Raw genomic sequence first — 13,601 nt, forward strand, 5'->3', positions numbered from 1 at the left:
ACATGTTTAAAGGAAGTCAGAAATGTTTTTGTATGTCAAGAATTCAGTCACAAGGCTATCTGAGGCTCTGTCAATCATGCTGTGCTCAGATTAGTTAGTCAAACTGATGGCTGATAGTGCATGTCTGCTTATTGTGGATTCCTTCTTAGTCAAAGTCTGGCTTTAATTAGAAGTTGTTTGTAACTTGCCTTCCATAGCTCCCACCCCCAAAAATAAATGTTATGTTATAATTTGTTTAATATAATTAATTTTTTTAAAATTACAATTTACTATATACAATAATAATAATTATTTATTTTTATAAATATATATATATATATTTTAACAGAAAATTGTTTCATTAGCTCAGTTAACTACTGTGCATTAAACAAAAGCACCAATCCAATTTTTGAGAGAACGGCTGCAAAGACTTTCATGTTACATCCCAACCTGTTGTGGAGTATCCTCCATGATCACATTCTGCTGTGTTCTGTTGCAGTGTTTCGCGATATGAACAGGATACCAGCTCCTTTGGGGCCGTTGTTCAGCACTAAAAATAATAGATGCTTATCTGGCCTGCGACTCACGCCAACCCGGCCACAACCAGGAAGAACAATCAAGACAAATGCCTGGCATGCCATTCTGCTGCGAAAATCTGGGCAGAGTAGTCGCCAAGGTCTTTGTCATCAAGTACTTCCTTCCCTTCTCTGTCTCTTTTCCCCCTCTCTGTCTTTCTGCCTGACATCATCTTATTTTACTCAATACATTAGCGTGTGCTCTCGCTTGCAAACCCTTGTGAAAAAGAAGTACACTTTTTTTTTTCTTTGAGGAGAGTACTTATTATTGAAATAATACACTTTAAAAGAATATAGTTGGATGCAAACTGAATGTAATGTTTTTGGACATTTAACTGCATGTTAACTGCAATTAAATTAAAATGTAGTATAGTTTAAATTTATGTTAAATGCAGTTAGTTGAATTACAGAGTGTTTTGACACACTTGTAGGACTTAAATGCATCTTAATATGTGATACATCTTTATATGTGATTTTGCATCGAGTCCGAAGCCCCTTGAAAAGGAAGTTCATTTTTAGAGAGGGCAACCAGGGACAGCCAAGAAGGTTCTTGAAGGCCACACGAAACTCTGGACTTCGACAGTAGATGATGGGGTTGAGGCCGGAGTTCATGTAGCCTAACCAGTTTAATAAACGAAAAATCTCCATGCTCGGCACGTCTCGATTGAAGACATTGATGATGTTCGCCACAAAGAAAGGCAACCAGCAGAGTGTGAAGACGCCCATGATGATGCCCAGTGTCTTGAGGGCCTTGTGCTCCTTGACGACGGTTATTCTCGACGGTCGCCTTCGGGAACTTTTCCGCCTTGCCGTCATTCCTCCGACATGATTGCACATCGAAGGTAAGTTGTTGTTGCCGTGGTGCGTCGGCTGTACCTGATTTCCTATGCACTCATTTTGGAACCTCAAACGGTTTTTGTCGATTAGCTGTTTCTGTTGTGTGGCAATGAAAAAGACGCGTGCATAGACGAAAATCATGATGAGTAGTGGGATGTAGAATGAAACCACTGATGAAATTATAACAAAGTGCATATTTGCTATAAAATCACAGCACTTGGGGTCCTCATTACATTTTCTTAAGATTTCATCGTCATTCTCCACACGCCAGTACTGATTCATAATGGGGACGAAGGAGATTAGAGATGAGACCAGCCACACGACACAAACGATAATTCGAGCCCTACACTTATTCAGGAGCACTTTATACCGCAGAGGCCGTGTGATTGCAATGTACCGATCCACTGCGATGATGCAAAGGGTCTCTATACTGGCAGTGACGCATAACACATCAACCGATGTCCATAACTCGCACAAAGTCTTGGTGAGTTGCCATTTCCCCGTTACGACAATTGTGGCACCCAGTGGCACCACCAGCACCCCCATTATGAGGTCAGCGCATGCCAATGACATGATGAAGATATTCGTTGTGGTCTGCAGCTGGGAGGTGCGTGCAATAGCGATGATGACCAGAAGGTTACCCACAACGATAATGGTGATGATGATCACCATGATGAACAGCTCCAAAGACTTAAACTCATGTTCTTCTCTCCCTGTCGGAGTTGCATTGGTCGGTAGACTGCTGGTCACATCGGTTGGTAGAGTGCTGCTCATCAGAATTTCCATGTTTCAGTATTCAGAGATCAAGGCTTGCAATTTTTCAAACTGAATATCAGAAACAAGCAGCAGCAAAGAGACATAGCTAGTGGCTGGAAATGTCTAAACCTGCGATACCATGACGATGTTGTCTATAATCTTGCATTTTATACCACTGTAGTTCCAAATCTTGAACAACCGCATCAATTCTGTTTCACCTCTCCTTCAGGCATCCTTAAAGTCGTGCACATCCCGCAACTTGTACATCCTGTAGGATTTTAAGCACGTTCCACACATCTGAACTGCAGATGTAGGAGGGAAATAAGTCCCTTTTATTCTGAGTTAAAACTGGTCCATGAGAGATGGGGGGAAAAAACAATAGAACTTTTTGAAAAGCTCTTGAAGCCACCAGAGAAAAGGCAGATAAGCAGGCGTCCTGTTGAAGTATTCCACTGAAGTGGAGTTTGAGCTGAAGTGGAGGAGGTTCAGTCAGCGTGTTGCCACCGCGTGTGTGGAGCGGACGAGTGGAGGTGCCTCTACTGCCAAAAGCTCAAAGGAGCAGTGACACTGCCGACAGTCAACAGTGGTAAAACACTCTCCCACTCTGATAATGCTTGCTCTCTCTCTCTCTCTCTCTCTCTCTCTCTCTCTCGGAGTTGAGCTTTCAGCATGCTGTAGTTGCAGTCGCATTTCACCCGAGGGGTGGAGTTGTAAAGAGTGCCTCACACAAACACACCCCCTCTCTGTCTCTCTATCCAACAAGTACACAATCAGCAAACAAAAACACTTATTATCTTGTCTGTCATGCATCAGAAATAGACATACATGCAATAATATATACACACACACACACACACACACACACACACAAATGTCTAAAGGGAAGTTACTCAAGGTGACAACATCAAAACCACACACTCCACTGAAAAAAAAAAACTTTTGAAATCATTTCCACTTAAAAATTGCTAGTATATTTCTCAAAAAATAACAAAAAAATGGCAAATAACACATTGAATTAAACATGAAATTTTGAAGAAAAAAAAATATTTTTTTTTTATATATATACAGTGGGTACGGAAAGTATTCAGACCCCCTTAAATTTTTCACTCTTTGTTATATTGCAGCCATTTGCTAAAATCATTTAAGTTAATTTTTTTTCCTCATTAATGTACACACAGCACCCCATATTGACAGAAAAACACAGAATCTCTGTCTCTTTTCCTCCTCTCTGTCTTTCTGCCTGACATCATCTTATTTTACTCAATACATTAGCGTGTGCTCTCGCTTGCAAACCCTTGTGAAAAAGAAGTACACTTTTTTTTTTCTTTGAGGAGAGTACTTATTATTGAAATAATACACTTTAAAAGAATATAGTTGGATGCATACACTTTTTTTTTTTCTTTGAGGAGAGTACTTATTATTGAAATAATACACTTTTTTTTCTTTGAGGAGAGTACTTATTATTGAAATAATACACTTTAAAAGAATATAGTTGGATGCAAACTGAATGTAATGTTTTTGGACATTTAACTGCATGTTAACTGCAATTAAATTAAAATGTAGTATAGTTTAAATTTATGTTAAATGCAGTTAGTTGAATTACAGAGTGTTTTGACACACTTGTAGGACTTAAATGCATCTTAATATGTGATACATCTTTATATGTGATTTTGTAATTACTCTTTTATAATTACTGTGATTTTATTTATTTATTGTTAGCACAATTAATTGACCTTTAATTTCACCTTATGTACAAGTACTATATATATATATATATATATATATATATATACTTTTAAGATTTGAAGTACACATTCAATACAAATCAGCACACTTCATTTTCACAAGGGAATTGTTGACTAACACTGTTGTCTTAACTAGGTGTGAGGCTATAAAATGACATTTAAAGCTACATGTTCCATATAAATCTGAGATATTTTTCCTAACTGGGTGTGACTGCTGGGTCAAAAGTGAAATCTCATTGGTTCACAGAAATCTAATTGGCTGTGTTTTAAACATTAACTGTCTTCCACTGGCTAGTGTTCTGTTGCACTTATTTAGTGTAGCCAGACAAGTAGCTTGTCCCTGGAAAGTGGTTGCATCCCACATGTAGATAGAATAAGTGAATATTCATGGTATATTTGATCCATGACAATAGAACATTGATCCATAACAGCACAGCATTTTAAATACCCTGGAAGTGATTCTGAAAAATGTATTCATCTGACAAGAATATTTCCTCTCAGACTGTCGAATCATGTTATATTAACCTTTTTCAAAGAAATTGGCAGTACAGTCCAATATTGAAAACAAGGCTCACAATTAGTTGCATCACACATGTAGATAGAATAAGTGAATATTCACGGTATATTTGAGCCATGACAATAGAACATTGATCCATAACAGCACAACATTTTAAATACCCTGGAAGTGATTCTGAAAAATTTATTCACCCTATCTAATGTATCAAAAGGTCTACACTTGACTAAACTCAGATGACCTGAAGTGCACTGTCTCCATCTGCACACTATGAACGTTTGTCGGTGCTCATTACTTTCAGAAAAATTCTTCTGTAAACCCTGATGTGACTTAAGTATTTTATTAGATTTCAGAATGATCACTGACCCACAAGCCTCATGCCATTCTAAATGAGTTTGGGCAGAGGCTATAAACAGGTAAACACTGATGTCCTCAGAAGTCTAGTGCTTCATGTTAGCTTAGACTTCAACTGAAGCCTTTTGTTTAGTGCTCAGATATATCATTCAGACCTACAGTCATGAGATGAAAAATTATTCTCAGTTAAATTCGGTCTGTTTGCATTACAGTTTTTTTTTCCACACTGTGGAAGTAAATGGCTACCAGCAACTGTTTGGTTAAACACATTCTTCAAAATATCTTCTTTTGTGTTTATCAGATGAAAGAAAGGTCAGTAGATGATGAGAACTTTATTTTTTTTTTAGTGAACTATCCTTTTAAGGCTGTATAAGATTAAATATAAGATTAAAAATGACTTTATTCAGCATTTAAAAATCTTAACAACAGTGATGCCATTGCATAATAAATCTCAAGGAAATGTATAGAGTTAATAATAAACTTTATGATTTGGACGTAAAACTAGAACACACACAAAAAAAGCTCACAGCCAAAGTTTGTAGAATTCGCAGGTGCATCTCAATAAATTAGAATGTCGTGGAAAAGTTCATTTAGCTTTTCTCACACACTATTTGGGGCATTTGGTTTGGAGTGGCCATTGCTGGCTCTGAGTCCATTAGCAAATGGGGTGATGAATGTGCTGTGGGAGTGGAGTGACTCATTAGTGAGAGGCTCATCTGAACTTGTTAAGGGCTTAATTGGATTGAGCAATAAAAGCTCTTCTACAGTCTCTTGTATTGATTGATGACAATGCACAGGTGCACCCTTCTCCTCTGTCTCTCTCTCTCGCTCCACTTTTTTCTCATAAGTGAGATTACAAACTGTAGGCATTGGTTATGCTCTGTTTGAAGGGCACTGGTCATAAGGAGCATACAGTTACAAGCATATGGGTCAATGACAAATAAAGCTTCTAAAAGTTATTTTTTGAAAACCTTTTCAAAATGAATGCAATGCATATTTTTGACTTGGGAACAATGTGTTTAAACAAGTTTAATTAGTTACATAACATTTCAAAGTATTTAAATGCATTTTTTGACTTTTAAACTTGAAATGTCAAAAAAAATGTCAGGTGGTACAACCAAAAATTTGTAAATATATGTTTATATTCCTGATTTTATTTATAAGAGAAATCTTAGCAAAGTAACCCTTAGAGCAGGGGTTTTCAAAGTTTACATTCAAAGGTCCGAATCTGAATTCTCATCAACGTGAATAGGTCCGAAATAATTGTTATTATAAAAATGTTTTTTAATAAACATGCTTATAACTTTATATAACAATTCAACTTTATATATGCTAATTATCATATTCATTGCATCATCAAGTTGTACTTGCGTTTACTCTCTGAACTGTTACATAAAGTAGCCTTTAACTAAATGCCCAATGAATGTACATATTTTCTGTTTCTGAAGTACTTCAATGTAACCTAAAGTCACTTCAGCTGAATTGCTAAAATCTTGAATAATAACTGCAATATGCTGTTATACAGCAGTGAATTACTTTACTTTACAAAAATAACGACTTTATTCCACATTTTCGTCTCTACTGCGTCACTTGTGGATGCGCGTTCACGACAGTATCATGACACGAGCGTGTGCCGGCGCTGACCCAGATCTGGCGTAATGATGTCTCAAGTGGAGACGAAAATGTGGATTAAAGTCGTTATTTTTGTTTTCTTTGCACAAAAAAGTATTCTCGTAGCTTCGTAGAAAACCCTCCATGGTAACTTTTTTAACACTGTCAAACAAGTGACAAGGCAACTAAGAAGAGTAAAACTATCACACTAACACAGCCTTTAGGAAATTTAAACTGTCACTTTAAGATTATCTTTAGCAACTGGAATGGAACATTATATAATGACTTCTAAACAAAAATGGACAGTGATTTAACCAAAAATGTAATGGTTGACAAAATATTTTCCCTCCCTTTTCCTCCTCTGATGAGTATAAAACATGAGAATAACTGCCATATTACCATTTAAAATTCTGAAATGTCTGACTGTTGTAAAGTAATAACAACAAAATAAAATGCCGTCAAGTCTTGTCAGATTTCTTTTCTTTTTGCAAGATAGTCTTTCCTTGCATCAAACATTTAAAACAATAATTAAAATATATTTTAGAAAATTAATAGACAATCTTAGCTTAAATGTCTCATGTATTTAGCTTAAATGTTTTTTTTCTTTCTTTTTTCTTTTTCTTTCTTTCATATAGGGACACTCAATGCAGTTTCACCACCTGGCTTTCTGGTTGCACCACCTGACTTTTGCAACTAGTTTTACATTGAACAGGCTTCTACTTGGATGCCTGTATTAGCTTTTGCCTATGTTAGTTCATACATATATCATAGTAATGGTCTCATGTTTTCGGTTAAGCCACCCTGACATTTGAGAACATACAAATTGTCGGACAAGTTTTTCAACAGCTTTAAAACTACTGGTATTTGTGAAATTTGTTTATAGGAAAGGTTTTAAACATAAAATGATGCCACAGTATTTTATTTTGAATTTATCCTCACTAAAACACCATTTTAAATAGTTTTCTTAGTTTGTTCATATGTGCACATGGTTGCACCATCTGATGTTTTGGAGGTTTGAGATACCAAAACGTAAAATAATATTTATCATTTTAGTGTAATAAAAATGTATTTAAATTAAGTGGTTTTATGAATAAAGTGATACATGTCATGAAAATATCAAATTATTCTAAAAGGAAATAATGCACCTGGACACCAAAATATGCATGTTAGGTCACTGGTAGTCGAGGGTCTGGAAATAAATAAATAATAATAATAAAAGTATTCTGTTCACCAGTTATAATTACATTTTTTTTAAAAACAACTAGTTAAAGAAATACTCGCAGTAAAAATAAATGATTGCAGGAATTAGCAAACAAGAATGATCCAGTCAATTCCCGATGGACAAATCAAGACCCTCTGTATTACTGGATGTATTTTTGAAGAACCATTCATTCTGTAAAGGAAATGACCGATGGAAATTTAGAATAAGATTTTGAAAGAAATAACAAATTAAATAATAGTTTAGCATATTTTAATATAATCTGACCAAATTAGAGGTTTACTTAAAATAACAATGAAAAACAAATCTCCAAAAATAAAAGTATTCTGACACAGTATTCTGTTCAAGTTATTTTTACCCTGATTTTTCTAAAAATAATAACAAAAATAAATAAATAAATAAAATAAAAATAAATGAATAAATAACTAAATAAATAAAAAGAAGAAAAAAAGAAAATGGAAAGAAATAGTAAAAACAAAAAATATATATTTTAAAAAAAATATACTCATTTATTTATTCAAGAAAATATGCCTATGTTAACCTGTGTTATTTCATTATACTGTGATTCACTAATCTGCAGAAACAGCAGTGTTTGATGTTGCAGCATTCCAAATGATGTAAGTCACCAAGTGGAGTGAACTTGTACAGATCTCCCCTGCTCAGTGTGCAGGGAGCAGTGAACACTATATGTAAATTGTAAAGCTTCTGTCAGAACTCGTTGCACCCTTTTTTTTTTTGGAGGATGGTGGACACTCCCTTTGAAGGAAACAGTGAAGTGAAAAGCCCTGAGGAGTGGCAGTATTTCTCGAATGGTAGCATTTGAGGGGATATCCTTTGAGATTGCATATAAAAGGGCATTTTTCTCTTTTCACCATATGTAGTAACAGCACGTATTTGTAATTGTGTTCTCAAGCATCTTAGTGTTTTCTTGTTCTGTGTATGTATGTTTTAGGGTTGTCAGTGGGAACCGAAGCAGTAAGTGTCGGAGCTGACAGACTTGGCAGGTGGTCATTAGTCTGTGCGTGAGAATGTGCCATAGCTGGCTGTGGTAGTAGACCAGAGGGCTGGGGTAAAGACTGGCACAGCTTGAGGTGTTGACGGCCAGTGGCCCTTTAAAAAGTTCACCTCGCTGCTTTCATGCCCAAAAAAAAAAAGCCCTTTTAGAAGCGGCATGCTTGGCTTGTCAAATAACAGTCAATAGATACGGCTCCTGACAGAGGATATCGCCGAAATTACATTTTACAAATTTACTTTTTCCATTGATCAAATGAGGCTTTGATCAAGATACATTGAGGTACTGACTGACACAACTTGTTTTTGATTGGATAACAGTGACCAAAATAGTCTAGCCATTAGTTGAATTATGTTTGGGTTTCTGAGCCAATGACTGAAAAGCACAGTGATTGTTGGAAACCAGAATATATTTGGTGTAATCATCTGATAATCTTTTGGCAAAGCAGTCAGATTCCTTCACTTTTATTGGTCATGGTAATTGTAACAGTTTTATTGAGCCAATATTTGTTCTCTTATATTGTTTATCCATTTGACAACGAAAGTTGGATGCAGTGGTGAACTTCCTGCCTTTAGAGTTTCTCATACATTGATTGTAATCTATATATTTCCATTGAAGTTTTCATCATCAGATACTACACTACATGATCAAAAGTATGTGAACACCCATTTTAGCTATCCATTTTGGCTGTTTTAGCTACACCCTTAACTAACAGGTGCATACAATCAAACGTACAGGAATGGGGCACACCAAAGTTCATGAAGAAGTGATTTACTCAGGGAAGAACTTGACTGATCTGCACAAAACCCAGACCGGAACCCTTATTGAACACCTTTGGTATGAATTTGAACAGAAAGCCATCACTCAACATCAGTGCCTGACCTCATTGATGTTTTTTGATCATGTAGTGTAGTATGTAATGGGGAAAACTTCAATGGAAATATATAGATTACAATCATTCAATGGATGAGAAACTCTAAAGGTAGGAATTTCACCACTGCACCCAACTTTCATTGTCAAAGTGATAAAGTGATTCGCGATGGCGCCGACGCTGATGGCTGCCTCCGTGGCGTGCTCCGCAATTGTTTTATGTTTTTGTTTTACGTATTGTTTTATGTTTTATGTTTTTGTTAGTTTGTCCTCTCTTTAGTTATATCCCTGCAATCAGTTTCACCAGAGACGAATTGCTGGACATTCGGAAGTACACACCACCCGATATTTCTGGCACACGTGAGCTCCGCTTTACAGAAACTCGCTGATCAGCTCACAGAGACAGAACAACAACACCCGGACTCTGTTTTAATCATTCTCGGGGACTTTAATAAAGCAAATCTCTCCCGTGAACTGCCAAAATACAGACAGCACATCACATGTACCACCAGAGACAGTAATATATTGGATCACTGTTACACCACAATAAAGAATGCATATCACTCTGTCCCACGAGCAGCTTTGGGGCTCTCTGATCACTGCTTGGTTCATCTTATACCGACCTACTGAATGCCAGTCCCCTTCATGAAAGAAGAAAGCCATTGTGTTTCCAACTGTGACAATGAGCACTTATCAGGATCAACTAAACGCTGGATTTTCAAAAGAATGTGAAATATTTAAGTTTGCGACATAGACTCTTTAAAATACGTCCAAGAGTTTTACACACCCGTCTGTTTTTGTAGGGACATTTCCACGCCCCTAAACATGACGTGGCACAAAAAGAAAACATGATTGGTTGCTTTACCTGTCAGTCATATGGCCTCTTGGGCGGTCCTTGGCCATTCAAAGTGGCCAAGATTCCCAGACCTTCTGCCATCAGTCTGAAGGTCTTGCTACGTGAGACTAAGGCTGCCTTCCACTTCACTTTTAGACACACTAAACTTCCCTAAGTACTTCCCCTCGGGGGAATCCCTGCTGCCATTTTGAAGTGTGTTTAACTTTGTGAATTGGACGAGAGAAGTTTATATGGACAGACCCTCGACCCTTGACCAAGGGAGCGAGTCTACTTTGTATTTACACTTCAGGCCGCTCCATAGACCACAATGCAACACGATTGTGACGTCAGCACAGATCGCGTTTAATTTATCCACACCCCAAACAACTCTATGATATATAAATGATTTTTTAAAACATATAAAATAGCCCAAGCATACTTATATACATATAGAATGCTGCATCAAACAAATTCGTAAGGGAAAAATTTTAAATAATAAATCAACTCCATAGCGGCATTTACCTGTTGTCTGTAGTGTTGTTCTTTTCTCAGCCTCGATGATATATAACACTGCAGATTGTCATAGAAGATTTTGTCTCTTAGCCCAACTTTTTGTTCTTTCAGTCTCATAAATTGTGCATTTACGTTCCATCTCCGTTATCATGAAACCCATGACACACAACAAAAACACCTTTATTCATTAAAAAGTGTTGTGTCATCATCATACGGAGCAGTCACAAGTCACATTTCAAGTCTATTTATTGAAATTCAGAACCCATAGAAAGAACAAATGTTATTTTCATTAAACAACATACAATATAATACAATAATTTATTGTCATTCATTCATTAAAATGCATTCTATCAACATAAGGCATACAGTCACATAATAGTCATTACAATTCAAGTCTAATCACTGTGAAACCCCACTTTTGGAACATTTATTTTTAAGAGTGTGAGCTGCCAATGTGTACTAAACCCATTGGATTTTTGTTCATCTTTAAAATACAAATAATAATAAGACCGTTTTAATGAAACTTGAAAGATTTCTGTCCCTCCATCAAAAATGTCATATTTTCAGTTTCAGGTTTGTTTTTGCACATCAAGCTTCTGTTGACCATATTTTATGTGCTCTATGTATGCGTGTTGATCAATATTTACATGTGAATAAACGCCTAAATCAAATCTATTCATCGTGTAAAATTATTGTGTCTCTTCAGAAGACTTGGATTAAAACGCTCAATTTATTTGGATTAGCTACTTTTTGAAGTGAGAAAGTGTTGGTGGACTGGAATTCCAATGGTGGGACAGAAATCTCTCAGGTTTCATTAAAAATATCTTCAATTATGTTTTGAAGGTGAATGAAAGTCTTATAGCTTTGAAACAACATGGGTGAGTAAAGGATGGCAGAAAGTTAATCTTTTTAATGGAAATGCTTTAAAAATTAAAGTGAAGTATTTATGCCAGTGCTTTAGAAATGAAATGTTCAGCAAGTGAATTTCGGTGTGATGTCCAGGTGTCCACATTCTTGTGATCGTGTAAGGAACCTCCAGAGGTGCGTTTCATCAAGGCGCTCCCACAAAAGCCTATTTTGATTGTAATTCAACACTAAAACACCAGCAAAAAGGACCTTGATTATTAGTCGAGAAGCTCGAGCACTTGAGAACCACCCTTCTGGAACATTCACATCGTCCCAGTAATGACTCAGGAAAAGCTCTTTATCACTGCAGGCAAACTCAAAGCTAAAATCTCCCCAGTATCCACATAGTCCCAGTGCCTCGTAAATTTGTTTTGCTCCGTTTCCTTGACCCTTCCCACATCTGCCCGCCTCCAGTCTCCCTCAGCATTGCCTTAGAAGAGCCTAGCCGGATTGTAAGAAGTTTACAAGACTGCAACTCTGTTCTTCAAAGAGTGGAAACGCCGTTTACATAGAGCAGGCCTCCTTGAATTAGCAAAATGCTATCAAGCTCGGCCGTAAGTTATGAGCACAGTCAGAATGCTTTAGTCTGCATGTTTATCACACACCCGCCACCAATTTGTTTCGGGATTGTTTCATTAATTGCCATGGAAACGTCTGCGCACGGCGGGATCAAATTAGAGACGGCCCTCTTTGCGGAACAACGACGTGATCCCGTTCCTTGAGAGGGAAAAGCAGAGTGAGAAAAGTGGAATTAAGGATGAAAGGAAAGTTCAAATCCAATTTAGAGAGAGAGATTGCTTAACTCGAATGTGTGGCATGTGGTATTGGTCAAGAGAGGACATATGAGAAAAACAGTACCGTGGAGTAGAAACTGCTAATGGGGCAAAATGAAGGGACAGAAGGGAAAAAAAAGATGAGAAAAGGACTCGATAAATCTGCAACTATTAGTCTATCTCAGGCATGTCAGATTGGCCTCTCAGGCATGATTGGCATTTAGCTTCTCTGGGAATTCACTGGAAAAATCAACATAACTATGATCATATATGGCAATTGTAATAGAAACTGTGTCAGATTTTAAAAAAAAAAAATGTCGGTCAGGTGATTGCTCAAACCCAGTGAGCCGCATATTACAAAGCAAACAGAACAGAAAATATTATATAATCTGAAGAATTACATCTCAAGTTCGAATCAAAAGAAACTCGGCGGCAGGTGATTTTGAAGCATTTGTTTGCATAAAACCTTTTCTAATATTTCCATGTGTTGCTCTACTCAAAATCAGTCGGATATAGTACCAAGAAAAATAATGTATATTAATCCATGTCAAACATTAAAAAATTTTCTTCAATAGCTGAAATTATTAAAGCCAATGTTTCCATATGTCCAAAAGAATGTTGGCTTGAAACGATGCATGCTGTTTTGATATCTATCTTTTTGATATTTCAAGGCTGCATGTCGTGACTAGCCTGTTTGTGTGTAATTTAGCATTGCCCTGTCTCGGTTTGTTTGAGTGGCGTTTTCTTAACACAGGAAATTCTCCATTAGCATGGGAGGCTAATCAAGAGCGCTGAAGGAAATAGGAAACATTCAAAGCAAAACACTGCGACCCTCCCACTCTACCTCTGCCATTCCAGTAACTTTTCTTTATTATTATTATTATATATATTTTATATATATATACTTTAATACTATTCAACTTTTCTTAAGCTGGCCAGTGCAAGGAATGTTTGTAAATCTTTTAAGAAAAAACTTCTATCAAACCTCTACAATTAATCCAAAATGCCGCTGCAAGATTAATCTTTAATGAGCCGAAAAGAACACGTGTCACACCTCTGTTCATCAATTTGCACTGGCTACCAGTAGCTGCTCGCATTAAAT

General features: G+C 36.6%; 1 protein-coding gene across 1 annotated transcript; it reads right to left on the reverse strand.

The window, feature by feature from the left end:
• Positions 1-745: 745 nt before the first annotated feature.
• LOC107725635 (beta-1 adrenergic receptor-like) lies at positions 746-2,474 on the reverse strand. Its single transcript, XM_016535011.1, has 2 exons — positions 980-2,474; positions 746-771 (listed from the first exon to the last, which is right to left on the reverse strand). The coding sequence occupies exons 1-2, from the start codon at positions 2,175-2,177 to the stop codon at positions 746-748; spliced, it is 1,224 nt and encodes a 407-aa protein (XP_016390497.1). The 5' UTR covers positions 2,178-2,474.
• Between the last annotated feature and the right edge of the window lie 11,127 nt (positions 2,475-13,601).

Source organism: Sinocyclocheilus rhinocerous, unplaced genomic scaffold (genome assembly GCF_001515625.1).
Source record: "Sinocyclocheilus rhinocerous isolate Xijiao unplaced genomic scaffold, SAMN03320098_v1.1 scaffold311, whole genome shotgun sequence".
Classification (NCBI taxonomy): domain Eukaryota; kingdom Metazoa; phylum Chordata; class Actinopteri; order Cypriniformes; family Cyprinidae; genus Sinocyclocheilus; species Sinocyclocheilus rhinocerous.

Excerpts from the sequence above, each read along its gene's own strand:
- LOC107725635 (XM_016535011.1), bottom strand. The coding sequence starts at position 2,177 with ATGGAAATTCTGATGAGCAGCACTCTACCAACCGATGTGACCAGCAGT. Across the intron at positions 772-979 it reads GATGCATTTAAGTCCTACAA|GGTTTGCAAGCGAGAGCACA; the intron begins GTGTGTCAAAAC and ends CTTTTTCACAAG.